The sequence below is a fragment of the Condylura cristata genome, unplaced genomic scaffold (assembly GCF_000260355.1).
Source record: "Condylura cristata isolate star-nosed mole 26May11 unplaced genomic scaffold, ConCri1.0 scaffold00019, whole genome shotgun sequence".
Lineage (NCBI taxonomy): Eukaryota > Metazoa > Chordata > Mammalia > Eulipotyphla > Talpidae > Condylura > Condylura cristata.
Window position 1 is genome coordinate 19,631,604 of NW_004567120.1, and position 27,591 is coordinate 19,659,194.

Here is a 27,591-nt window from a genome sequence, read left to right on the forward strand (position 1 = left end):
CAGAAATGGGGTACAGGTCAGAGGTGCAGGGACAGTGAGAGAATTCACCAGAGTGGAGAGCAGAACAGGCAGAGTGACGAAGTACACTGCTGAGGGGAGCAGTGGGTGGGCCAGGAGAGGCCTGCTCCGCCATGTGGGTCACTTCCGGGGAGGGGATCGAACTCACACTGAAGCAGCTGGGCCAGCTTGCAGTGCTGTGTCCCAACCCATGGAGCCACCAGAGAGAGCCGCAATCTCTAGTCTTTTTCATTCTCCACACTTTAGTAAAGCTGACCTCTGAAAAGACACACAGGTGTTCATGTCATTTTCTTTACAATGACCCTCATTTAGGATAAATCTAAACTCCTCATCCTCATGCAGAAAGCTCCACAGGATCTAATATTTCCCTTTTCAGCTTCAGTTTTTGACACGCTCCTTTTTATGCCCCCCTAATCATTATTCTTGTGATGGCACCATATTCTGTTTTTTAAGATTTATTTATGTATACACAACTGGGGTACAGGCCAGAGGTGCAGGGGAGTGAGAGGATTCACCAGAGACAGGGGGGGGGGATCAGAATAGGCGGACCGACAAAGTACACTGCTGAGGGGAGCAGCGGGCAGGAAAGGAGAGGTCTGCTGTGCCATGCAGATCACCTCCCTGGCTGGGCATTGAAGCTGTGCTGCAGTGGCTGCGGTAGCTTCATACTGCTGTGCTGTAACCTGCTGCGCCACCAGGAAGGGCCACCATGTTCTTTCCTATCTCCAGGCCTCTGCTTTCCCTGCTCTTTGTCTAGTTTACCCTTTGCTGTGGCTAACCTACTCCCCCTACTCATCAGAGTCATCAAGGGTATCATCTCTAGAAAGCTTGCCCACACATCCCTCTATCTGTAGTTGGGGTAACAGTCTTTGTGTATGATGCCCCTGCCCACTCCTCTTTACTTACTAGCATGTGACATGCTTGCCTGTCAGTTTCCTGCCACTGTCCCTTTTAGAGTGAGACACCATATTTTCATCCTTTTATCCCTAGTAATTAGCAATGAGAAATAGAGTAAGACACCCAGGAAAGGTGTCCGGAATGAGTGACTGAATAGATGAGTTCATGAATAGAATATATATTTGAATCATTTCTCTACACAGGTGGATAGAGGACCCCCAATCCCTCCTGGGGTAGCATATAACTAATGAGGCCCGTTTTCTGCTGCACTCCTTCCTGGTAGGCCTGTCCCGAAACCTCACTGGAATGATTAAGAACAGAAACAGATAAGCTGGCCTTTTGAGTCACAGCCCTCCCGAGTCCCTTAAGCTGAAGTCATTTAACAATAGAACTGGCCTAAATTAATTGGGGGATGGTGTTTTGGAATAAATTCTGCCCCCATGAGACACCAAATTCTCCTACACCATCAGTCAGCCTTGAGCACAGATGGGATGGAGTCCAGACCTAAAAATACATCATCCCTATGTGACATCAGGGCTATGTTCTTTCATGTCTAACTCACCCCAGATGGAGGGAAAACATTTGATGAGCATTCTTTGAACAGGTGCAGAAACTTATATCATGCTAGAAATGACTGGGAGGCCAAAGGCCACTGTGGAATTCCTAGCCAATAAAAATGAACGGTGGTGGAGATTTCAATAAGGAGCCAGCACAAACATCCGTGTCGTCCTCATTGCGGATCTGTGTTTATTGAATGCACAACAAATGCCCATCTCTGCTCAGAACATTTGATGAACACCATTTCCGTCTCTATAAGGGACTAGTGACTACCTGCCACTATATTTTGACACCAGTCACCCAGGCAGAATGCAAAATGAACGTGTATATGTGTTCTAAGGCATAATGAGGGAGGGGTCTTGGATGACATGCAGGCACCCTTGATTAGTGTTCCCCACACTGGGAGTCACCCTCACCACAAGCTTCCCCACAACTGGACAGGAAGGAAGCAGGGGGAAAAAGGAACAGGAATGGCATTATTCTGAGAAAGTCACAAAAACTGGTGCAGTGGCACTCCATGGGGGTTTGGCCGTGGCAGTAAGTACCCAGGGGAGGGCTGTATGAATGAATGGAGGGGTAGGAGCCAGCTCTGCCCACCTCCTGCATCCTCTCTGTACGCACGTTTTCTTACCAGGCCTTTGAGCTTTGGAGTGAGTGGTAGACAGGACCTGTGAAGCTCTGTAGCTTACTTGATCATGCAATCACCTTTCAAATGAGGAGCTTATTTTGCATAATGGAGCACTTGGGGACTTGTGGGTTCATGGGCACCCACCAGCTGAGTAAACATCTGGGAGAACCATTGTTCTTGATGAATTTTGTCAACAGCCACTGACCCACTGGCTTAAGGGAAAGTAGAAATAAGTGGTGAGCTTAGAAGCATACAGACACTAGGCTACACTACTGGCAGGCAGTCGCACTGGCCTAATCTTAGTACTTCCTTTTCAGGGCTCTCTTCCCTCCTCCTCCCCACCCTCTCCAAGCTTCCACCCAGGTCAGGGTTTGTGGCATTGGTCAAGCTCCACGGCATAGGAATTGGTGTTCCTCATGATGCTCTCCACCAACATGACAGGCTTGGGGTTTCTTCCAGCAAAGCAGGAGAGCCAGGTGCAGATCAACATGGCGGCAGCGGCTCCCGCTCCAGCACAGTAATATGCCCAGCCAAGCTGGCAGGTACCTGCAGAAACAGGGCCAGAGACGTGAGGGTTGGGGTGTCTGCACATGCTTCCTTTGAGCCATGTTAGCTTTAAAGCCAGTAGGAAACAGTGACTGCAGCTGGGCTTCCTGTTTCTTTCTTTCCGTCCTTGCTGATGACTGGAATTTGCTTGAGCAAGAGGTTATAAAATGTTATTATGTTTCAGTAGGAACCTGGGGGTGGGGTGGGGGTGGCGCGCTGTTGACAATGAGACAGGAACAATGGGATCATATGTCAGGGACTATGCTAAGCTCCTCACAGACACACCACTGATCACTGCAGTAACTCTGTGTTAGGTGTTCTTATTACTCCTGTTTACATAAGAGGAAGCAGCCTGGGCACAGGTTAAATTGAAACAAGAATCACAGCTCCAAAGTGGTAGAGTTAGATTATGAACCCTGTTTTCATAATGTGTGGCTTTAAAGGTCCACACATGTAACACAGCTGTACTGAGGCATGAGGACTGTTTTAAAAGAACTATGTACTGTGTCACCAGGAGACTTGACTAGCAAAAGCAAGCCCTTTGCCCCTGACATGCTGTGAACTTGGCCTCCCGGCCTCTCCATATCCATGGACAAACTACGAATTGGAATCAACGGCAAACTGCTTAGGAGAATGTTTTGGTTTCAGACGTCATGGGAAACTGCACCTGCTCAAAAACTTCCACCCCACCACGTGCCACTCTACCTTTGAGGTATTTGTTTTTTCGAGGTCTTTTCTAGGGATCCCTCAGAAAATGTCAATGCCCAAAGATGGAGATCTATTATTTCATAAGAGATCTGAGTGACAACTAACAGGTGAATTCAAGTGCTCAATCCAGGTTGGACTTTAGGACTCCAGAAAATGGGCAAATGCCCAATGATACAAAATGGCAGGAGTCTTGAGAAAAAAAGGTACACAGTGGCTTGTGCCTCCCTCTGGTCTTGCAGAAACCTAGTCCCGACGACAGGTAGTTGGAACATCGAGATGGATCTTCATGACTATTTACTTTTGAATAATGAGTTCTTTCTGGTTACATGGAAACTAGTGAAACTTACTCATCACCCTTTGGGTTGTGTGCTGTAATGCCACATAAAGTGTCTAGGCTGAGGCCCCAGTTGGGCAGCTTTACTTTTCCATTCAAACCAGACTAGTTAGAAATAGTCTTTCTGCCCTCAAGTCATCACTCATGTGTCTCTCCTGCCGGAAACAGCTTCTTTCCTTTCACTTACCAATTCATCTCTTCCGGGGAACACCGGTCAGCATTCCACATTGCAGGAGCACTCACCTATTTACTCACAGTAAGGCTCGGGTCACCCCAAACAAGTCGCCCTGTGGAAATCTGCCTCAATCCCTTTTACCAGCCATACCTTCGAGACAAAATGCTGGGAAGACATGTCTATCACGTAGTTCTCTGCCTTTTACCCCCCTTCCGAGGGGGTGGTTCCGCAGTGCAAGTGTATTTCTTTCTGCTTCCCATGCTCAGTGGGTGTGATGTATCACAACAGTTCTTCAAAGATGGGAACATTTGTGATTTCCACCTTCAACACCTAAACCTCTGGTTTATGTTTTAAATGAAAGTTACAAAACCTACGATAGTAGTATTCTCCTTACTTTTGGAGTGAGCAGTGGTCCTTTCCATGGTCAGACCTATTCACCTTGTCTCCTCTGCCTGAAATGTTTGCTACATGCCTGCATGAACACCCGCACTGCTCATCACCCTCTCTGCCTGGAGAACACCCAGTCATTCTTCAGAGTTCAGCCCCATCGTTTTGTCCTCAGTGAAGCCTTCCCTGACCTCCCTAAGTCAAATTTCTTCATGAACGACCCTCAGTAGTACCTTCCTTCCTTTCACACTTGAGTGAGTGAACCCCTTCTCCCGTCCATAAGAAGTGTGAAAGCTTAGTTCTTCAGAGGAGATAGCACTTTATCAGTAGAGTAAGGCACTCATGTAACATCCTGAAGCCCTCCGCCCCCCCCCCCACCAAGTTATGGTTAGAGGCATGCTATAATGTCTATGAAAACAATACATCTCCAGAGAGGGAGGGGTATATTTGAAGGCCCAGCAAGGCTCTGTGACACAGAGCGCCAAAGGCGGGTCTAAAACAAGTCCTCTTGTGCTCACTCTGGTGCTCTGCCCATTTTCTCCACCTCCCAAAAGTCATTTTGCCCTCACAGGAGCCTTGACTTGTGGACCCAAAGAGGAAACTAATAGATCAATTTGTAATCTATTCACCTGGGTTTCTCACCTAATCCCCTTAACCAAGCCCTCTGTGCTGGCATGGCAGATACGCAGGAATCCTCTCTGGGTGGGCCCACTGTCGAGCAACTACCTCCTCCCTGGCCTGCTCCCAGGTGAGTCTAGACAAGGCATTAGAAGGCTCAATCTGTTTCTTCAGCTGCCTGTCAGGTCATCCCCTCATTAGAGTAGCAGGGATATTTCTATTAGGTACATGCACCCTGGGACCAGGGAAAGACTTGTTTCTGTAAATGAAAGGAATAAATGCATAGCATGCCATTACCCCAAAGCCCTAGGCAGGAAAAAAGCTGACAGAATGGGCAGCTCCAGAGTGAAAAGCTGGCTAGAAAGCCTCAATAAACCTTATTGAAGTCAAGTCAGAACTACATATCACTGGGCTGAGAGCCAACATTTAAGTGTTCCCATTGCCACCCCAAGTGCACTCCAAGTTCCCTCTTAGAGAGATTCCTATTAGGACACTGAATAGCATCTGAGCCCCAGGCTGCTGCCACACAGGAAACCAAGGAGAAAAAGAGGGAGTTAGGCCCCTCCCCACAGTGCTACCTGTTGTTTGCTTGAGGGCACAGAAAGGTGGTATCACTAGCATTGCAAAGGGAGGGGGCAGGGAAGCAGACCTTTCAGGAACTGCACTTCCGAGTTGAGAGCTGCTGGTAGTTCTCACCTACTTGCACAAAGCTGGGACACTGGTTTGATGGCCCACAGAGTAACTCAAGTTTTCTATTGAAGCTCGAAGGTAGGGAACAGTGGCGAAGACCTGCCACCCTTTGCTTTCAATCACCTTTCAGTTAAATCCCAAGGGTTATCATCAGTCTTTAAATACTAGGCCTTGATGTAACAGGTACTCAATTTCCTTTCAGAGCCGAGGAAACTGAGTCTCAGAAAGGTAAATGACTTGGCCAACTTACAAACATCAGAGGTGAGAGCTGATCCAGGGATGAAACTCCATGATCACCCCACTAGGAGAGTGAAGCCAACCATGTTTTATGGGAAAGTTGATGCCTCGCCTGACCACTTCACCTAATGAGCGTCAATTCCCTTTTCTGTAAATGAATTGACTTTTCCCAGAGAGATTTCTAAAAGCCCCTTACAGATAAGTAAAAGACGACAGGACCATCCAGGGAAAGAGGACTTATTTATAACTGGAGGATTATAGTCTAAGGTAAAGGCTTATTAAGAAGACAGAATTTCGATTTGGCTTTAGTAGTGGGAAGCAGGCATTCTAGGCAGAGTTTGTAGTCAATGTGAGCACAGTTACAGACGAATGTCGACTTCATAGTAGACTGCATATTTCAAAGAGTGTTCCATTCAGGGTTCACTGGGGAGTATATGCTGATTTTAGACCTGAAAACATCATGGAGTCTATTATATTTCCAAGTAGGAGTGGGAAGCAAGGGAAAGTTTCTGATCAGCGAATGAGACACTGGAACATGGGTTTGTAACCGTCATACTATGACATTTTGACCTGAAATTTGTTTTGTTGTGTGTGATCATGTGCTTTGTGGGACCAAAACATCAATCGACATTTCCATGTGTCCCACAGAATGACAGCTTTCAACACACCATTGTTGGACAGTAAGACCCACTGCTTTAGAGGTGTGCTTCGGGAAGATCAGCCGAAAGGCTCTGTGAAGAGACTGGAGGTAGACGCCCATGAACTGAGGCCAGGGTGCTGCTACGTAGCTAACAAGACATGTAACAGCCTCCCACGATGAAGAATGATTTGGCCAAAAATGTTCATGATTTCACAGTTAAGCAGCACTCCTCTAGGCAGAAGAGAGATCTTTACACTTTGAATTTCCTCTGAAATGAGTCTAGATAACTGAAACATTAGCCCAACAGAATCCAATTTTCTAGCATTAGAACAACAATGTGGTTCCTTATTGATCTGGGAAGCTTGCTGAAACTGGGGATTGTCAGGTTTGAACATTCTACTATGCTATCCCAGAGAAGCATGGGAAAGTCAAGGAGAGAGTCTCACCAGGCTGAGGAGGAAGCACTATTTTTCACTATTTTTCTTTTTTTTAAGGTTTATTTATTTATACAAGGACTGGGGTGCAGGCCAGAGGTGTGGGGAGTAAGAGAATTCCCCAGAGACAGAGTGGGGAACAGAACAGGTTAATCTAATGAAATACACTGCGGAGAGGAGCAATAGGGGAGACAGGAGAGGCCTGCTGTGCCATGTGAGTCAGCTCCCTGGCCGGAGATTGAATTCAGGCTGTAGCAGCTGCAGATAACTTCACAGTGCAGACACTTAACCCCCTGCACTGGCAAGGTGGTCCAGAAGGGAAGCGCTTTTCTCTGTGAGTCAAGATACTGAAGCCTTTAAAGAAATCACTTACCCCCACTATATCTCAACTATCTTCCCATTTAAACAAGAGAAAATAGTTAGATACCTGCCAAAAGACAGAGCAAGAGAACCAGTTGATCTCTTGAAGTCCCTTTGAGAAATAGCCAGACTCACAGTGGCCTTGCCTTTCCGGTTAAATGTACCAACTCTGAGCCTCCATACTGCAATTGTTCAAGGGCCTATGTTTAAAAAAATACTTCAGGCCCTCCCTGGTGGTGCAGCGGGTTAAAGCACAGCACTAAGAAGTCAAAGCCACTTCCGCATGAGTTCAATCCCCGCCCTGGAGGTGATTCACATGGCGCGGCAGACCTCTCCTGACCCGCCCGCTGCTCCCCTCAGCAGTGTACTTCGTTGATCTGCCTGTTCTGCTCCCCACTCTGTCTCTGGTGAATCCTCTCACCCTCCGCATCTCTGGCCTGTACCCCAGTTCTGTATGAATAAATAAATAAATCTTTAAAAAAAAAATACTTCAGTGCAGAGACATCACACCTGTCATTGTCCGCAAATACATGCATAGTTACCCACGAAGGGAAAGGCTGGGTGGCAGGGTGAGGGGTGAGAAGTGGTCTTAACTGCATATTAGCTCTATACTGAAGCTCCAGGATGATTCCTGCACGTGAGTTCCTTTTTGTACTCCTTTGTATCGTTTATAACATTCTATCTGTGAATCATTCTATTCCACTGTTGAATTTGCTGTGACAAGATCCCTCATAAAAGTTATTAAATCATCACTCAGCAGTGGGCCTGACATTTAAATCAAGACACGTTGCTTTTATTCCAAGTTGCAAATCAAATTGGTTCGGAGTTTGACTCTATTTTCTTTGATTCAGCATTAAGTTTTGTTATTATCGTTCTGCTGTTCAAAAACCAAATTGTCACTGGTTGCTATTTAAACTGAACCCTCCTTAAAGCCCCAGTCTCGTCCCCTGCAGGGTCATGGTATCTAGCCTGTTATCAGTTGTTAGTAGATCTTGCGAGCTACTGGGAGGAGTTAGACAGAAACCAATACGTTTGATGGGGCCGTGCATTAGTGTCAGGGTTTGGAATCAGAGTAGGACAAAGACTAAGGAGAGGCTCTCTTTGCAGGACATGTTCATAATGCCATCTCAGAGCCAGGTATGCTAGAGAACGAATCCAAGGAAAAAATCTTCCTTGGAGGAAGAAGAAAAGGGCATCCCCATTGGAAGAGAGCTTGACAATTCTTTATTAAGCTAAACACACCCTTCTGTACAATCCAACAATCATTCTCCTTGCTGTTTACCCAAAGGAGTTTAAAACTATGCCCACACAAAATCTTGCACACAGATTTTTACAAGCAGTTTTAACAAAATTTTCAAGGTATGGATGCAACCAAAATTTCTTTCAGTAAGTAACTGATAGATAAACTTGTACACCAAGAAACTGCTCTATTATTCAGTGTTAAATAGGAAATGACCTATCAGGCCCCCACAATATGCAATGGAGCCTTAAATTCACATGACCACGTGAAAGAAGTCAATCTGAAAAGCCTACATACTATATGACTCCAACTATATGACATGTTTGATAATGAAAAACTATGGAGACCGTAAATAACTACGTGGTCGCTATAAATTGGGGAAGGTGGCATAAGGAAGGGGAATAAGTAGAGAACACAAAACTTGTAGAGTGGTGATAATAGTCAGTGATATGATAAAAGTAAATACATAAGATTCTGCATCTGTCCAACCCATAGAATGCACAACACCAAGCGTGAACTCAGAGGTAAACCATGGAATCTGTGTGAATATGATGTGTCACTATAGGTTCATCGATTGAAGAAACGCCCCACTCTGCTGGAGACCATCAGGGGGAGTCCACACAGGTATGGGGCCAGGGACAATGGAAAATCTCTGTACTTTCCCCTCAAGGTTGCAGTGAACTTCAAATTGCCTTATTAAAGCCTCAATTTAAGAAAGACAGTGAAGAAAGTCTGTCTTTTGAATTTTTCAGTTCTTTATTTTTAGAGTATCGTGTAATGGGATCCTAGGTCCCTGAAATGTTGGGGAAAGAGCCAGGTAAGCAAGACTATAGCAAGCACCTAGTGGCCATTTAACAACTCTGAAACTGACTGGGGCTAGAGGAAACGTAAGAGAAAGTTTACATGCATGCAGTTTTGATGTGATGCAAGTGTTGTCAGCAGTCATGTTCTGAGAGCTGGTACTCCATAGACGGCATGACTGTAATCTAGACCAGGGGTAAGAAGCCTGGTTATTGGCTACTGAGGAAAAGACTGATGAGGATCAGAACTGTGAAGTAGTTTGGTGGCTGAGATGGAGGAGAAGGGGTAAAGCGGAAGATTGAACAGTTCAGGCTATAGAGTGGGGGCTGGATTCCTATGCAAAGATGAGATCTAAGTTCTAGGATGTCAATCAGAATCATAGAGATTGGCAGGTGGTTCGAGTGGAATATAAAGAGAGCAATACTGACAACTGTACTTCATCTCATGCACCCCACAACCAGAGAAATGGGAGGCACTGCTTTGGCTTTGGACAGACAAAATAAGGGAAGGCGTGACCCCACGGGTGAGGGCGGCACCATGCTGCCCTGACCCTCAGCACCCAGAGCTTCGCAGAGCTGTCTGTGTGGGAGACACGTGGAGGCGCCGCCACAGCTTTCATCATGTCCGCCCAGGCCCCCTGCACTGATGCTGGGTGCAAGACCCACAATTTTCGGGAAACACCTAAGGGCTCCTTTGGAATTATATGGCATACAGAGAGATAAGAAACCTAGAGAGACATCGAAGCAGAGAAAGAGAACCTAGGAGGGCCAAAGAGGTATGTGGAAGAGGAAAGGAGAAAAGGTAAGAGGAACTGAATCAGAAAACATGGGCAAGAACAGTGGTGAACACGGTGCCTGTGCACGAGCAGGGACTGAGCGCCCCAGCAGGCCTCTGCCTAGCGAGGATGTTATTTTTTGCAAAGCAGGTCCAGCTCCTCCCTACACTGTGGCACCATCTCTGTTAACGACACCAGGGCTGCCACCCACCTCCCACGTGCTGCTCCGTGAGTGCTGGGGAGAGGAAGAGGGACAGTTGTCGTTTGCTTACTCGACAAATTTCTGCCACGGAGATCTGAATGTTATGTTGTGCTAAGCAGGAGCAGCAGGGGGTTGGAAGAAGCTCATGGTCCCATATGTTCAGAGGGATACTGCTGACTTTAAGGTCTCCATAGGTAGCAGCACAAAAACATTTCAGTGCAGCCAAGCTAAATGAGCAGAGAACTTTCTCTGCTAGGTTCAGCACAGATGAATCATCTTCAAAGGCAAAGCAAAGTGAATAAATTCAAGGGCAATTGTCAAACATCCTGCACCCCAGCCCTGCTGTGCTGTGCCTGCCAGCACCACAATACCCAAAGCTATGAGATCTCTCTTCTCACTCCCCAACAGGAGCCCAGATTGGAGGTCCAGAACCCACTGAAGACTCCAAAAACCTGCAAACCCCCTTGTCAGAGAAGGCAAATGCAAGCAAACAGGAAGCTCAGTGGAAGCTTCAGCAACTCAGGGAAGTGTAGGAGCTACAGCTTGACCCACTCAAACCTGGTCTGATGTTCTGAGTTGCCAACTCTTTCTTGGAGCAGACCCAATGTTGTAAAGAGTTAGGGCAAACCGGGGCCCTTGTTAGAAAGTTGTATAGAATTTGGTATAGACAAATCTTCAGAGAAACCAGGTTTGGATGATTCTTTTTCTCTCCTACACACATTTCTGCCCAACAAACTGGGTCCTTCTTATGAAATCTTCCTTGCCAGTCTTGATCTTCTCACCTATCTCATATTTTGCAAACCAGTCTTTCCTATTAATATCATTTCTTGTATAACTATCCTGAGTTTTAGCTACTCTATTCATCTGCTTCTTCAGTGGGGAGTAAGAAGAACTATGTCTCAGGACAATTCAAATGATGCAGCTGTGTCTTTCTCAAAATAGGCTCTCACCTACCTCTGGAAAAAAAAAAAAAAACAACTTCCATGTCACCCTGTGTGCCCTCATTCAAAAACACTTCAAATAGATTCTCAGAAGAGCATAGACTGAATGTTTGTGTTTCACACACACACGCACACACACACACACAGAAATAATTGGCTTATTAAACATAATGCCCAAATTGATGGTATTTAGATGTGGAGCTTTGGTGGGGGCAGTGATTGGGTTGTGAGGATAGAGCCCTGATGAGTGGAATTAGTGTCCTTTAAAAGAAGCCACAGAGGCCCTCCCTGGTGGCGCAGTGGGTTAAAGCACAGCACTAAGAAGCTTAAGCCACTTCTGCATGAGTTCGATCCCCACCTGCCCCGGAGGTGACCACATGGCGCGGCAGACCTCTCCTGACCCGCCCGCTGCTCCCCTCAGCAGTGTACTTCGTCGATCTGCCTGTTCTGCTCCCCACTCTGTTCCTGGTGAATCCTCTCACCCTCCACATCTCTGGCCTGTATGAATGAATAAATAAATCTTTAAAAAAAAAAAAAAAAGAAGAAGAAGAAGCCTCAGAGCTCATCCATGGTGCTTCCACCACAGGCGACGACCATCTATGAGCCAAGAGGCTTTTACTAGACAGTGAATCTGCTACCATCTTGATCTTTAATTTCCCAACTTCCAGAACATTTAGAAATAAATTTTCATGTTTATAAGCCACCCAATCTTTGCTATTCTCTCATGAAACCAGCTAGCCATGTATTGGAACACTTTGACTCAGGGTGGGTTCTCCAGGATATATGGGCTCTAAAAACTTGGCCTCCTCTCCTCTTAACATCTGCTCAGTAGACCTCTGCTTGCATCCACTTGAACTTTCTCAGCTAATTAAGTCTGTAACTGGAATAGTAATAGCTAATATTGGTCAAAAGCTTCCATATGCCAGTCACTGTGGTAAGCTCTTTAAACATGTTGTTCTCACATAAGTAAGATCCACAAACTAGATGAGTGAAAAAGAGCCAGGAACAGAAGTGGAACAAGTGAACAGACCACCAATGTGCCAAGTGCTGCAATACAGAATGATACAGGACCGTAAACTCCCGGAAAATGGGGAGTTTTCAAGCAAAAGTACTGAGTAGGCTAAATGAGAAAGGGGAGAAGGGTATTTCTAACAGAACAAAGACACAGGCAAGATGGTGTAGGTCTAAAGAAACAGCGTTTTCAGGGTGACTCCATGAGAGAAGTGGCTTTGTTATAGGGCACCCCAATTCTGTTAAGAGGACAGGGGGAGAGGGGCACCCCTAAAGCCCCAAAAACCTGCCTGCTCTAAGTGGGTTCTGCCATCCGCCGCAACAAGACAAAACATATAAAACTTCAATGAAAAGGGACTTTAATACAGTAAATATACAATATGGAACACAAAGAATATAACTTCTAAATCAAACACCTGAAGTTACCCATCCCCTCGTGGGCAAAAGTCAACCCAAAAGGGATTGGCCCAAAGCAAGGCCTGAAAGCCCGCCACAAGACTTTTAAAGCACCTTCTGGCCGGGACCCATGGAAAAGGGTCAGAAATGGCCAGACAAGTCTGGGAGGAAAAGAGCAAAATCAAAATCAATATAAACACTGCCATAGTCACCTCCCTGCAGGTCTCTCACCCACATCTGCCTTAGCCAGTCCAGGGTCAGGAAACAAGTCCGGTTTCTTCATCACATGCTTGCTGCTCCACGTGGCTTCCTTAGGTCTCCTCCTTCTCCATCCTGCTTCATTGTCTTCTTCTCCCTTCTCTTCTCAGCTCCACCCTCCCTCTGGGTGGGGCAGGGCACCTGGAACTTCCCTTTTTCCTAGGGACCACCCTGTTACAGCTTGAGTAGTAACACAAATAATGCCTAGTGTCCCTATAGGCCACGCTAAGGAGTCTGGTCTTTTTCCTGAAGACAGTAAGGGAGCTATCACTAAATAATGCGAAGGACATCAGATTTATGTTTTTGAAATACCACTTTGGCGACAGGATGGGAGAGAGATCAAAGGAGCGATGTACAACTTCTGCAGGAGTGGGAGATGGACCTGGGGCCATGTTCTGTAATGTAGGCGTGAGAGCTGAGGAAAAGCTACATTCAAGAGGGGCAGCATTTATTCCTCTGTCAGGTGCATCGTCATCCTCTGGGGCTTGACATTGTTGTGGTTGTACTGGGTAGATAGTCATCACCTTTTCCAATTAACTACAGTGGCTAATTCAACATCTTGAACGCAGTAAGTGTCCAGAACATGCTTATTGAGAAGTGTTACCTGTTTTTGACACAGTCATCAAGTATGAATGCTGGAAGGTGTGGAAGCTGGCCTACCTCAGCACTCAAGATTGCGTACTCATTCCTGCCATGAACTTGGCCCCATGACAGAAAACCACCACAAGTGTCAGATGTTTTCTTCCATCCTCCATTAGCCAACAAATGTAGACTGCATAGACTTTCCTGGGGTCCAAGGTCCCTGAGTAATACCCAATGCCACTAATAATCCAGCCCAATATATATAAAGCACTGCAAATTTTACAAGAGTTTTTCCATATACTATCTCATTTAATCCTCTTTTACTTGGTTTTATTAATTCATCAAGGCCCAGCCAGAGGCAATAATATTGTTATAAAGAAAGGAACTGAAGAGCCCAATGAAGTGTTTAACCAGCATTCTCACTTAGAGGGTAGAGATGGGGCCAATTCCAGGTGTGCTTGGCCATGTGCTTCAGGGAGAAGAGCCTGGCGTGAGAGTGACAAAGAGCTGTGTTTGAAACCATTGCCTGACATTTATAAGCTGAGCCTCTGGACAAGTCATGGAACCTTTCTGCGTTTACCCCCAAGGGTAAATTGAAAGCAACATCTCCTACACCCAATGCAGCTCTGAAGGTGAAATGAGACTTCACGTATAATCACTTAGTACCACATCTGGAGTGAACAGTACTTAGCCCCCTTTTCTGTCAGCTAAACACTCTGTCAACTAGCCCACTAGTTTGCAAAAAAAAAAAAAAAAGTTTATGGAAAGCTTTAACATATAGATTCTCAAGCCGCGCTTTAGAACTACAGAATTAGTATTTCTGGGGAAAGTGCCTAGATGATTGAACCACCTGAGCCACACCACGTCATTAACCCAAACCTATACAGCTTTTACACAAAAGTAGACAACAGTGAGCATTTATTGAGAACCTACAGGGTATGTGATTCAGTGCTAGGGACTTTAACTTAAAAGATACATTTGTATGTATGTGGTTTCTCCCAATTCATCTGACTGAGGGGATCCTTGGATAAAAGGGTTTGAAAATCTCACATGACAAAACAGATTTTCATCTCTCTAACTCTATCCTTGAAGAGAACTGCTCCTAGCATAGCCAGGTTCCTGCCTTAGAAACCCACTTCACTTTATTTAAAAACCTTCTGGGTCAGCATAGCCTATAATAATAACAGCGGTTTTTGTTCAAATTTGTTAAGCACAAGTCCTGTACGAAATGTGTCAGGTATATCATCTTCTTTCATCCTCACAGGAGCCCTATGAAATGAGTGTTACAGTATTAACACCTCCACTTCAAATGTTTTGTTTTTAAACGGATGCTTAGGATGCAGTATCATCCACAGTAGACAAGGAAAGACAACACTCACTAAAGAACGGGAAGGATAACAAAGGAGGCCGACACTGAGGTTTATCGATACAAGGAAATCCAGTATAGAAAATAGAAACAGGGAAGTTAATTGTGCATCAAGTTCTTTGACGGGAGGACCAGAAGCAAGAATAAGCAAGCGGCACAAAACAGAACGAATTTGCCTGACTTTATCGCCATCGTGTGGTGATCTGCTGTATAGACAGCCTGCTCGTAATTCTGCATTCTTTGTTTCAAACGCTGAGCGGGCTAGACCCTCTGTGCAAGGCGCTTGTGAAGAAATAAGGCCAAGTCAAGCAAAGAATCTGCCCTTGAGGTCTTTTTAGAGCCTTGCCTCCTGTGCAGTCACCAGGCTGGAAGTCACAGGGAGGACAGATTACTACAGATGTGAGCACCGTTTTCTTATGTGGGCTATTTTAGGAAAGGCTGAGATCTTTGTATGAACCATCATATTTTTTATTCAAACTGAAAATAGCACAGTGTCCCATGAGATGTATAGCGTCTCATTACTGAGGTTCCTCGCTATTTTGAATAGGTCAGTGAGAGAACTGGCAAAGCATTGCAGCCATCAAAATAACAGGGTCAAGGAAGCTCACAGTAGATCAGCTTTCTCTTCTTTTACCTCTTAATCTGCAGGGCATTGTTTTCATAAGGCACATTTATGTCATTTCATGTTCAAAACCAACCCTGAAGGCAGATAAAAATCACCCTCGGCCCTCCCTGGTGGCGCAGCGGGTTAAAGCACAGCAATGAGAATCAAAAGCCGCTTCTGCATGAGTTCGATTCCCGCCTGCCCCGGAGGTGACCACATGACGTGGCAGACCTCTCCTGACCCACCCGCTGCTCCCTCAGCAGTGTACGTCGTCGATCTGCCTGTTCTGCTCCCCACTCTGTCTCTGGTGAATCCTCTCACCCTCCGCATCTCTGGTCTGTACCCCAGTTCTGTATGCACAAATAAATAAATCTTTGAAAAAAAAATCACCCTCATGTTAATCATGGGGAAATAGGTTTAAAGAACTGAGGTGACTTAGCTATGGTCACACGGTAAGAGGCAACAGAGTGACCCTACAATACAATTCATTCATTCCACTCGACGCCTGAGAAGCTACAGAGCATCACAAGCACCCTGAGCATCAGGGTTAAGCAGTGCAATTAAATCCTCCCTAAGCCACCGAGGCGCTTCTGTGCCCTCCAGCTGGGGCCAGCTTCTCCTTTGGATGGTGCCGCCTCTCTGTGTGGGCTAGATGGGCAACATAAAAACCTTAAGCAACATCTGAGCCAGGGGGTTTCCAGAACTGGTTGCCCAGGCATTCAAGCTGATGAATGAGTAGCTGTTTGCAATCCCCTTGTCCAATCCCGAGCCACTGTCCCCACAGGCGAAAGACATTAAAAGTCTCAGTGCCTCTAGGAGTGCTGCTTTAAATAGAATGGTTTCTTTTTCTCATTATCCTTCTGGATTTTTAGAGCAAAGTAGACAAATATGAAATGAAATCAAAGCTCTCACCAAAAGGCCACACCAGGGAGCTAGGTAGATATTTGGCGACTTTAAAACCAAAGTTACTCACCAGACTAACGCAAGGCTCGCTATGTGAAGACAGGAAACAAGGCTCTCGTTGCAGGTAGTTGACCTGCCCAAGCAAGCGGAAGAAGGTTTAAAAAGCAGCTGTCTGCATACCCTGGCCAGACTGCCTCCACCATCCTCTGCTGCCCCTCTGTGGATATGAGGATGTACTAGCTGCTTCTTTGTGCTCTAGTGAGCACAAGAAAATAGATTGTCAATCAAGGAGGAAATTGACACAGAGGAAAGGTAACAGGAAATGCCTGGAAACTGAACCCACAAAGGCCAAACCTGTAAAAGGCTTTGAACTGGAAAGAATGAGAGGAAATGGGACAGCAAGGGAAATGGGCCTCTAAGGGAGGAAACGACCAACACATAGAAGACCTCTGGGTAGCCTCTGTTGCAGGGCTTGGCCAAATTGAGTGGGACTCACCCTGCCTCCCAGAAGCCAAGCCCAGGGTACCCTCTGCAAAGTGGCCTTGACAAATGGGCCGATACCCACTAAACAGCAGACCACGTGTATTGTAATAAACATTGTGCTGCTTTGTAGGTGGATGTTACTTTACCTAATCAACTCAATCACTAACTTTGTGGTGAAAAACATGCTCAATCTTCTTGAATGGAGGCACAGAGAGGTTAACTGGTATGACTGATGTTGCACAACTAGTAAGCATCAGAGCTTGGAATTGAACCAAGGTCCAAACTCAAATTCTTTCTACCATCGACCTGTGTCTTTAACTATAGTGGTTCCTTGCTGTAAGCCATCTTTTTTTTCTGAAAACTAAGGTACTGGGAACATTGTTATTTTGACAACTGCTATTATTACCATGACGATGATGACAACTAACAACAACCATCCAGTTGACATATGCCAAGCACTGTCCTCTTTCCCTCCACGTGATCTCATTTAATCCTCACGGCCACCTTGGGAAGTAGCAGTCAGCTCACAACTGGTAAGTGACATACCCAAGGTCACAGAGCTGAGGATGTCACTCTCTGGAAACCCACTCTGAATAGTAGGAAACTCTCCCACAAATTCTTCCCTGGCTCTCACTGCTGCTGATACCAAACAGGAGCTTGGTGACTAACTGAGAGGTGGAGTTAAATAGATTCATTTGGTATTGAACTGAAAAGGATTCATTTGGATGGCTAGAGTCCGATTGACAACTACCAAATGCCTTTCTCTGGTTAAGCTTTTCATTACATAACCAAACTGAAGTGTGAGAAAGGCATTGCACTTGACAGGGCTATTGCTGGGGGAATTTGCCTGACTTTCCCCTTCTTATTGAATCAGCCATTCATTTAACAAGCTGATACTAGAATACCATCTAGCAAAATCTACATTGTGCATGAGAGTCAGGAAACAGTCCCCAAAACTACTAGTTGTGAGGTCTTGAAGACAATCAATCACCTGTCCTTATTGGCGTTTGATTTCAGTAATTACAAATGAGCCCACTAGTTGATAGCAAGGTCCCGCCCATTGTAGCTAGCAGTGCAGCCTGTAATTATTGTTTGGGCTATTTTTCTGCTTTAAAATTTGATTATTAATTTATTCTTTGTATGAATAAAAAGAAGAAAGTGAGTCAATACCCTAAAGAGCTCAACTGTAGACTCTGGTGGATGACATTTATGTAGAGAAAAGGTACCAAAGATGGACTGGACAACATAGGACCTGAAGGAGGACTAGGACATATGACAGGAGATCCTAGAGACAGAAGAGGAGATCGGGGAAGGAGGTCAATTTTTTGGGTAAGTGCAAGGTGTAATAGATTCCATCTGCACCCGTATGTTTTAGTCCTGAGAGCTCTGTCTTCCCAGACTTTGGATCTTTTACTACCCCCACACTTACACATATACTCGCTTTCTCCCAAGAAGGGAGACTGCGATAAGGGAGACATCGAGAGTAGGACATACCAGAAGTAAAGAGGATCCAGGTACACTGTATATGCTCTTAGACATAGTGGATTACGACCTTCTTCTATAATAAAATTTAGTGTTAAAATTGTCTTTATCCATGCAAATCTAGAGTACTTTCTGTTTAGTTCTTCTCGTCATTTTTTTTCCATCAGGCTTGTGCATTTTTATTATGCTGTTGTTTAAGTTCTTTTTAAATTCTGGCTATTAGCCCCTTTGATATACATAGGGGTTAGGGGGTCTCCTCTAAGCAAGGGAGGCCCCAAAAGTCCGCAATGGCATATGAACCCATAGCCCAGTGTAGAATCTTATTATGAATACACCTTGGTCCAAGTGGGGGTTTCCCTAGGCCAGAGAGATGCTATACATTTTATGTGTGTGTGTATGTGTGTGTGTGTGTGCGCACACAAGATAGGTAGATGCCTTGCATTGGCATTATGTGTGTGTGTGTGTATAAATGCTATATATTTTATACACACACACACATGCACAGTATTTTTCTCTGGTTCTGTAGGTTGTATTTTCAATTGCTTCTTTTACTGTGCATAAACTTGTGAATTTTATATAGCTCCATTTGTTAATTTTTACATTTGCTGTTTGTTTTGGCATCATGTCCAAATAATCATTGCCAAAACCAGTATCAATGAGTTGCTTTCCCTACATTTCCTTCTAAGAATTCCATGGTGCCAGTTCTTGTATTTCAGTCTTTGACCCATTTTGAGTTCATTTTTGTGAGTGGGGTAAACTAAGGGTTTGATTTTCTTTATATATCGCTCTGGCTACTCCTTCTGAGGCTCCTCAGTAGGCTTCTCTTCTTTACTTAGGAGCACAGCAGCTCCTAGCACTGACGCACAAGCTGTGCCGCCCACTATGGTAGCTACTAGTCACATTGTGCCTGTTCCACTTAAAATAATGAAATCATTGTAATTAACTTAACAAAATTTAATATTAAGTATATGTTAGATTTAATAAAATAAAATTTAAAATTCAGTCCCACCACCTTAACATTTTAGTTGTTCACTAATATGTGGCTAGTAGTTAACACATTAGACAGCAAGACACAGAATAGTTGCATTATTGCAGAAACTTCTAGTGATTGTGTTGCCTAGATCAGAGTTCTAGATTTTGAATCCCAGCTCTGCCACAGTACAGACCAATTTACTTTATCTCACAGGCAAAATTTCCTTCCCTTAGGGAGCTTACACTAGCTCTACAATGGTGTGCCTAGAATGTAAGAAGGAATTGGTAAACAGATACAGACTTCATAGAACAGACCCTACAGCAGTATCATGATAAGCATCAATTGATATTCAGATCCCCCAGCACATTTATGATGACTATGTTTTACATACAAAGAGCAGGTAGAATTGACATTTTCAACCTAATAAAAGACATCTATGAAAAAACTATCACATTTTTATAGCCCTTCCCTCATTTTATATTTGAATAATGAACAACTGCTTGCTCCAGAAATGGGTCAGATGAGACCAGACCCCCCCCCCAAAAAAAAAAAAAACAAAGCACAAATGATAGGTGAATAGATGGCTTTGTTTTTCCACAATCCTCTCCTATAATGGAGCATACTTGAGAAAACAGACACATCTTCCATTACAGTAAGTTGGGAAAATATTGTAAAGTCTTCCAATTAGAGTGTAATCAATTTCCAATTCACATGAGTAAACTTCACCCATTCTCAGTGAGATTTGGCAAATAAAGAGCACAGAGCTACTGCTGTCACTCACACTAATATTTAACAGCTCTTGTATTAACATGCCAGTAATAATCCCTAATATTTAACTCAGATTCCTCATGCTCATAGAAACCAAAATAACTCCTTTTATATTCTCAGTGGAAAATGATAAGATACATTGTTGAGTTAACATTTGGAAAACAGTGCCTGAAAAAAAAACATTGATAAGAACTACGATTTATTCAAAAGATAACAGATCCTCGATTTTCAAGTATTTGCAATCCCTCCATAGATACGGTTGCCCATATCCTGGTCACAGGATTCTGGGTAAAAGTGTATAAAAAGTATGGTGAGATAAGTAAATGGAATTTATGGCCAACACTTTGAGTTAGCAAGGCCAGATGAGGAATCAGGCCAAGTCACCACATCCCACAAGCTAACAACATAATGAGAAAGACTCGGGCAAGAACCACAAGCAAGCAGTGGCTCACCCCTCCAAGTGGTAAAGCATTTTTGGAATACAGATCCCAAGTGAAACCTCCTCCTTCAATCACCTTACCTAACTGAAATTGATTGGAGACATTCCCACACGTTTGCATTATCTCGGGGCTGTTCCATCCTAAAGGATACAGTGCACAGCCTGAGCTTATCAGCAGCCCTGGAAAGAAAAGCACACACACAGATAGAAAAGAGCAATAACTGAGTTTCTGTCACCCTCACATTCTCTCTGGATTAGCTGATCTCAAATTTTACCTCCTCCTCTACCTTTCCCACTTGCATTAAATGACTTAGAAGAAAAGAAGAAAGAAGACAACAGGATTTCTTTGCATGGTAAGTTGTGGATTAATAGCAGATTGGACGAGTCATAAAGAAAATGCAGTGTTGGGAATTGAGAAAGTCCAATGTGCTTTTTACAATGTGTTTTTGACGGTCCTCCCTGGTTGCACAATGGTTAAGGCACAGCACTAAGAAGCTAAAGCATGAGTTCTGCATGAGTTCGATTCCCACCTGCCCCAGAGGTGACCCATACCTCTGGGCAGACATCTCCTGACCCGCCCACTGCTCCTCTCAGCAGTGTACTTCGTCGATCTGCCTGTTCTGTTCCCCACTCTGTCTCTGGTGAATCCTCTCACCACCCCTGCACCTCTGGCCTGTACACCAGTTCTGTATGCACAAATCTTTTTTAAAAAAATGTGTTTTTGACAAAGATTTACAAAAATTAAGTTGACGTCCCTCTTCTTCCTTGGTCTGATTTACAAAGAATAACAATGTAGAGACTGATACTCTTTTCTAAAATTCACACTTTTCTGAGTGTCAGGTATGTGCCTACTAGTTGAAGGCAAGTCATGATTTCTTTTCCTTGGAGTCAGCTGCCAAATCAAGATCTATAAAAAAGCATATACAGGGCCCTCCATGGTGGCGCAGCGAGTTAAAGCACAGCACTGAGAAGCTAAAGCTACTTCAGCATGAGTTCGATCCCTGCCCCAGGGGTGATCCACAGAGGCGCAGCAGACCTCTCCTGATCCGCCCACTGCTGCCTTCAGTCTCTTGGCCTATTCTGCTCCCCACTCTGTCTCTGGTGAATCCTCTCACTGTCCCTGCACCTCTGGCCTGTACCCAGTTCTGTATGCATAACTTTCTTTTAAAAAAAGTATATACAGCTCACCCTTGAATATCACAGGTTTGAAATGTGCAGGTCTACTCTCATGCAGTTTTTTCCTATTTGTGGGTTCCACATTCATGGATTCAACCAACTGTGGATTCCAAGGGCTGATTGTAAGTTATATGTGGATTTTCAGCCACATGAGCAGTCCGCACCCCCTAAAACTTGCATTGTTCAAGGGGCAGCCGTATATTTCCTAGGCTTATCCTGATAAGCAGAGCCCCATACTGCTTCCAAAACCACTTCCCTCTTCCAAGAAACATTCCAACTTCGTGGCAAGCATGCCTCCATTCTTTGGCTTCTATACCTGCCATAGTGCATCTTGCCTTGATCCTGGTTTTGTTTAGGTCATTCACTCACTAGAGGGAAACTCTGGATCTTATTCTTTGACCTAAGATAAAAACTGGCTCTGGGTGCCTGCATGGCCATCAAAGGGTGACTGCCTCATGGATAGCTCTTGTTTGCTGCTTAGCTTTTCATACTTTATAACCTTGTATTTGGTCAAGGGGGATGGACCATGCATTGGTATCTAACACAAAAACAACCAAATTCATTGGCTGGCCAGGAATGTTATCATAGCCTGGCTGAAGAGATAAGCTCAATCAATTCAATGTTTCTGAAAATTCTAATCAAGAAAGAGAGATGCTGAGCTAGTCAGTAGGCAGAGGAGAAGTTAGGGAAAAATACAAGGAGGTAGAAATAGGTCTGTGTGAAGCTGATGTCGAATTCTATCCAAAGTTATGAGAAGACAAACTCTGGGTAAGGTGAGAAGACTCATTGGTAGAGCGAGAGAATAGAGCAGCATGAAGCAGAGAAAATCCTCCATATCACCTCTCAGTGAGCTAGAGAGACTCCAGCTGTCCCAATGGCTCCCCAGTTCCACTTCCCTGATAATAGTGTCCCTTTCCACTGAGGGAATTCAAGTCAATCTCTTCTACTTACAACCAAGAGAGTCTAATTCTAAGATTGTTATATATGGTGCCACATCAGAAGGCATGGGAGAGTCCGCCTCACAGATGTGGATGCAGAAACAAACACATCACCACAGGGAAGGTGCTAGATCAGTGAGGAGTGAAGGGCATATTTATATGTTCCAGAGCTCTGGACTCAACCAGGTAGTGAAAGGCAGACTGTTCTAGGGAATGATTGCCTCAGTTCCATTATTCGTTCATGAATGAAGATTTTATACACACTTTCAGAAGCTAAGTCCTCTTTGCCTTCAGATGAATCCTTTTAGGAGATCTCGGTGTATTCTCTGAAATAATATGGTAACCAGTTTTTCGCAATACTCAATGAAACCAGGGGAAAAAAAAAAAAAAACAAAGATCTCCCAAAAATAGCTATAAGGATTTAAAGACAAAAACAGAGAAACCTTTCTGACAGTGAGAAAGAACTTAGAAACTAAAAGACCAGTTACAGTTGTTAGAACTTCCCTCAGTGGAATGCTTAAAATTAGAAGGCATTCTTATCTATGTTGTAGTCTTAAAGGAAATGAAACTGATCAAAGACTTTTCTAGGCTCTGGAATTTATCCAGTGACAATGGAACAACATCCCCCTTTTTTTAACCACAGATAAACTGAAATCTTATAATATGAAGAGGTACTAACAGAGAATGCACAATAGGTTAAGAAAAAAAAAATTGGAAAGAAAACCAAAGCCTTTTCCTGTTGCATACACTGGGAGGGAAAAGTTCATCAAACATGAGCTTTCCCATACAAAATAAGAAGGGAAAGCAAGTTTATAAAAGAACATCAGCTTGGCTTTCCAGACTCTACATTCGGAGTCCTAGGGCCAGTGTGAATCTGACCTGTCAGTCGGAAGGTTGGGCTGGCCGTGTGCCATTCTTGATGTGGCAGGGAAAACATTCCACCCTCTTCAGTCCCCTTGCTCTCCAAACCTTACCTTGCGAAGAAGCTCTGGCCTTATCACCTCCGGGAGTTCCTTCCTCACCATCCCCAACCCTCCTCCTTTGCCCAAGTTCGGTTTTGTATTCTTTCCTCCTGTTCCCACAGCAGCCTCCACTCTCCTGTGATTAAATTACCCTATAATAGCAATCTTACACAACTGTTCCTCTATTTCCCTCACTACAGCGTGTATTCCTTCAAGGAAGGGGCCATTTGTTCCTCAACTCTGTACCCCTCATACCTGGTACATATGTGTTCGATAAGTGCACCTGTTTCCAAGTATGCACTGCCTTTCTGGCATTCAGCTTCCTTTGCCCACCACTATCCAAAGAGCAATGCATCTGAGGGGATCTCCATATTAGGAATGGTAATTATCCTAGATAACTGGTAAATGATAACAGTAGAGAGGGGAACCTTTGGAGATTACATACTCCCAACCTCCCTGAGACCCAAGGTCACAGAGCCAATTACTGACAACACTCTTATCATTGAAAGAGGTCATCAACCCTTGGAGATTTTTGGCCATTTAAAGACAGCTGTCCAGAAATGACCTCCTTTGGGAAATGATATCTCCAGCAAGAATCAGGAATTTTATAGGCATCAGCACCAGAGAGAACTCACAACATGATGGCTTGAGAGAACATTATTGTACTATATACTTGTAAACTGCTCAGAGAATAGATACTAAATATTCTCACCTCACCAAAATGGTAATCATGAAATGATGTATGCTATCTAACCTTATTGGGATAGTTATCTCACAACACATATGTGTATCAAGCCACAAAATGTATGTAATTATGGTAAAATAACTGTGGAAATTTAAAAGTATGGATTCTGTGGTCAGCAAAAATTGAAATTCAAATTTTAGCTCTGCCACCTAGAGCTGGTGTGACTGCAGCACTTTATTTAATCTCTATGTGCCTCAGTTACCTTATTTTTAAGTTTAGAATAACACTAGTCTGTTTTCCATGACTGTATCAAGAATTCACACTTATAAAGTGCCTGGCACATAGAAAGTGCTCACTAAAGACTTAATAACAACAACAGTCTCTCCCTATGGCTCCTCTTTGCTCCGCCATTCTCCATGCTAATTTCTCCCACACGTGTTTGTCCTAATAATAAAAAGCTGAGACATCTAGCGTTGAGCAGGGCTCCATTCAAAAGCTGCCTGGCTGGACTTGTTGTCTTGCAATTTTTCAGAGGCATCATGCCAGAGACCCAGAGTTGCTGCCAGGTGTGAGTTCCACCCAGATGTGAGTTCTGCACGTGGCACATACCCTGCCCAGAGCCCTAATCACCTCTCCCATCCACAGCCCCCTCCTGCGTTTGAGACAGGTAGGCAAAGTAGAATGTACACAGACTCCATGGAGTACTTTGACAGCTAATTCTATCACAATTGACAAAATTGGAGAAAGATGCTCTGGGAGACATCTTAGAAATAAAAATGAAGTTATGGGGTCATTTATCCCCTGTTATATTTGCCTCCAAACTCTTCTCATCAATCGGGAATTGCAGCGATGTGCTTCAAGTAGCAACCCAGAAGGCCCCGGCTAGTGCCAGGCCCTCCCATCTTCTGAAAGAGTGAGGGTTTAAATAAAAGGTAGGTTCTTCGCCCCACCTGCAGGTATTTTATTCAGTAACTGCAGTCCATGAGTATGCATTTCAAAAGCACTCTAGTGACTCTAATGCCAGTGTTGGTCCTAGCAGCAACACTGAAGCTCTGATGGCACTGAAAGACAGTGTCGATAACAGCTCTGCTGCGTACAAGCTGCAGCTCTCACTTCTCTCCGCGTGTTTGTGAACCACGTGTTTGTGCTAGAGGGGTTTTGTAGCTCCTCTAAAATGGTGCCCCTTGGAGAAATCTCCCCCGGCCGCGAATGGCCCACCCAACGCTCTCCCATGCTCACCGTCCTCTAGCAGGGAAAGGAAGCCTGACAGGTGCCCGCCATCCTCACCCTTCTCCTGCGCTGGGGGCGGCCACTCATGTCCCCCTCTCAACGTGCCTGGCACCCTCCATGAGAAGCCCCATCCCAAAATATACCCATCTTCCCCAGCCATGGCCACGGTAGTTTTTAATGTCTGCTCTGACCAAGAAGATCTTAGAGCTGGACTCTTGACTCAGCCTCAGCCCATTTGGCTACCTCAGCACCAGCCAAAACAAACCCTCAGGCACACAGTCCCCAGCAAGATCCCAGCTGTCCTCAACCTTCCCCTGCCGCCCGGAATCTCTACTTCCCCAAACCCAACAGCTGTGGGACACCTCCCAATGGCGCTTTCCCAATGAGGCAGATGTCTAATCTTGGTCTCTGAGAAGAAAAAGCCCCTCGCTCAGGGTTACCAAACCCTGCCATCGCCTCCCCACTCACAAGTGCCTCTGTTGTGTGGCCCCTGCATCCTGTTACACTCCCTGCCCTATTTCCAAATAGTTTTAAAATAAGATTATTCCGTAGTTTGATTTTACTCCCCTGAGTAGAATTTGGGCTGGTTGATTTGTTACAACTTGCTCAGCTGATTGCTCTTGTAAAAAATGCACCTGAAACACAGAGGACACTTTCCTTCTGTCCCGGAATATAGCCCAGCTTTCCCTTTCCAGGGAAAATCACCCACTCAACACTCCCATTCATTCCATCCCATATTCTCTCCCGAGTTCCAGCGCCATGCATTTCAGTTGGAGCGGGCTGAAGTAGATCAGGGAGACTCCACAGAGATGCTGCATATGGCCTGACCTTTAGGAGAGAATTACAGACAGAAATGGAAGAAAAGGAATTCCCAAAAGAAGCAACATTATGAAGAAAAGTGGGCAGCGTTTTTTGAATTTTAGTGTGTACAGAAATCACGTTGGGAAACAACAATTCCAAATTAGCGGTTACCTTTGCAGGGAGGCCAAGGGGATCTGCTCAGGACAGGAAGGAGACTTCGACTGCTTATGGTGGTGATATTGTTTCCTAGGATGAGCGGTACGTAGGTGTGAAATATTGCATTGTCGTTTCAAAAATAAACCGTTCCGAGCAGCTGTGCAAAGTGCAGATTGCCAGGCGTCAGCCTTTCTGGCTCATGGGTTTAGGATGGATGGTCCTAACAAGTCTGTGCTAACAAGCGCCCCAGGTAATTCTTACACACGTGGATAAGACTGAAAAACACTGATATCATTTCTTCCCCAAAAGGGAACAAATCAATAGCAAAAACACATGAGACTCAAGCTCTGCACCACAGTCTCCACTGCTCCAGTTCACTCTATGAGAAGCAGGGGAGGACTGCCAGTTCTAATATTTACAACTAGTCACTAAATAATAACTAACTAGTAAGTTGGGTAACTTCTTTGAATACCAGTCTCCAAACCTGAAAGTCACTTTTATAATCCTTGCTCAACATGGTATTGATAAATTAAATAATGCCAGACTTTGGAGGGGGTTCCAGGAAATGAAGGCTTTCCAGAGACAATAAAGTTTTTTTTTTTCCTGAGAAATAGCCCCTCTTCCTTGAGTCAAGTTCGCGATGTTTCCAGCAGGCAACGGAGCTGGTTGTCTATGACCCGGGCAGGCGAGTGAAGTAGGGGTCCTTCGGTGTCCTTTTCAGGCTTTTAATCTTTCTGCACCACTTGTAGTGAGGCAACCGGGTGCAGGGCAGGAGGGATGGGGCGGGGAGCCAAGAGGCTGCAGGCCTCCTAGCCCCCCCTCCCCCCCCGCCCCCCCGCGAATGTTTTTCTAGTCTCTCCATGGCTCTACAGCACCCGGCTGCCCAGCCCTCTGCTGCCATGCCCTGTTCTCTGCTCACCGCCCTCGGGATCACCGCCCTTATATGCCCCACGGCGGCTCAGGTGCGCCCACTCATGCCGCCCACACCACGCTCCAGGTGCTACCATCAGGCGCGGGTGGAAGCCCACAGGCGTCCATCATTGATGCTATTGGTGGGAGGGCAGAAAAAGCCTGATCACTTCCATTTACCCTACACAGTGGCAACTTCCGGTTAGCCTGACACGTGTTAGCATTAGGACCTTCGACGGAGAAAATCATCGATGCCTGTCTTGAGTGCTGAATTCCATCC

The 27,591-nt window shown here is 44.9% G+C and overlaps 1 protein-coding gene across 7 annotated transcripts in view; it reads right to left on the reverse strand.

The window, feature by feature from the left end:
• The window catches only part of LHFPL1 (lipoma HMGIC fusion partner-like 1), a 128,101-nt gene that overhangs the window by 88,253 nt on the left and 12,257 nt on the right, over window positions 1-27,591 (reverse strand). For 3 of the 7 annotated variants that reach the window (XM_012727188.1, XM_012727190.1, XM_012727189.1), the window contains 2 exons: window positions 20,536-20,634; window positions 1,634-2,647 (listed from right to left, as the gene is read on the reverse strand). In XM_012727188.1, the coding sequence (XP_012582642.1) occupies window positions 2,466-2,647; window positions 20,536-20,634 (281 nt within the window). In that variant the 3' untranslated portion in view covers window positions 1,634-2,465. Of the gene's footprint in view, window positions 1-201; window positions 277-1,633; window positions 2,648-20,535; window positions 20,635-27,591 lie in introns of those variants that run through there. The other 4 variants (XR_001145616.1, XR_001145615.1, XR_001145614.1 and 1 more) reach the window with 3 other exon arrangements.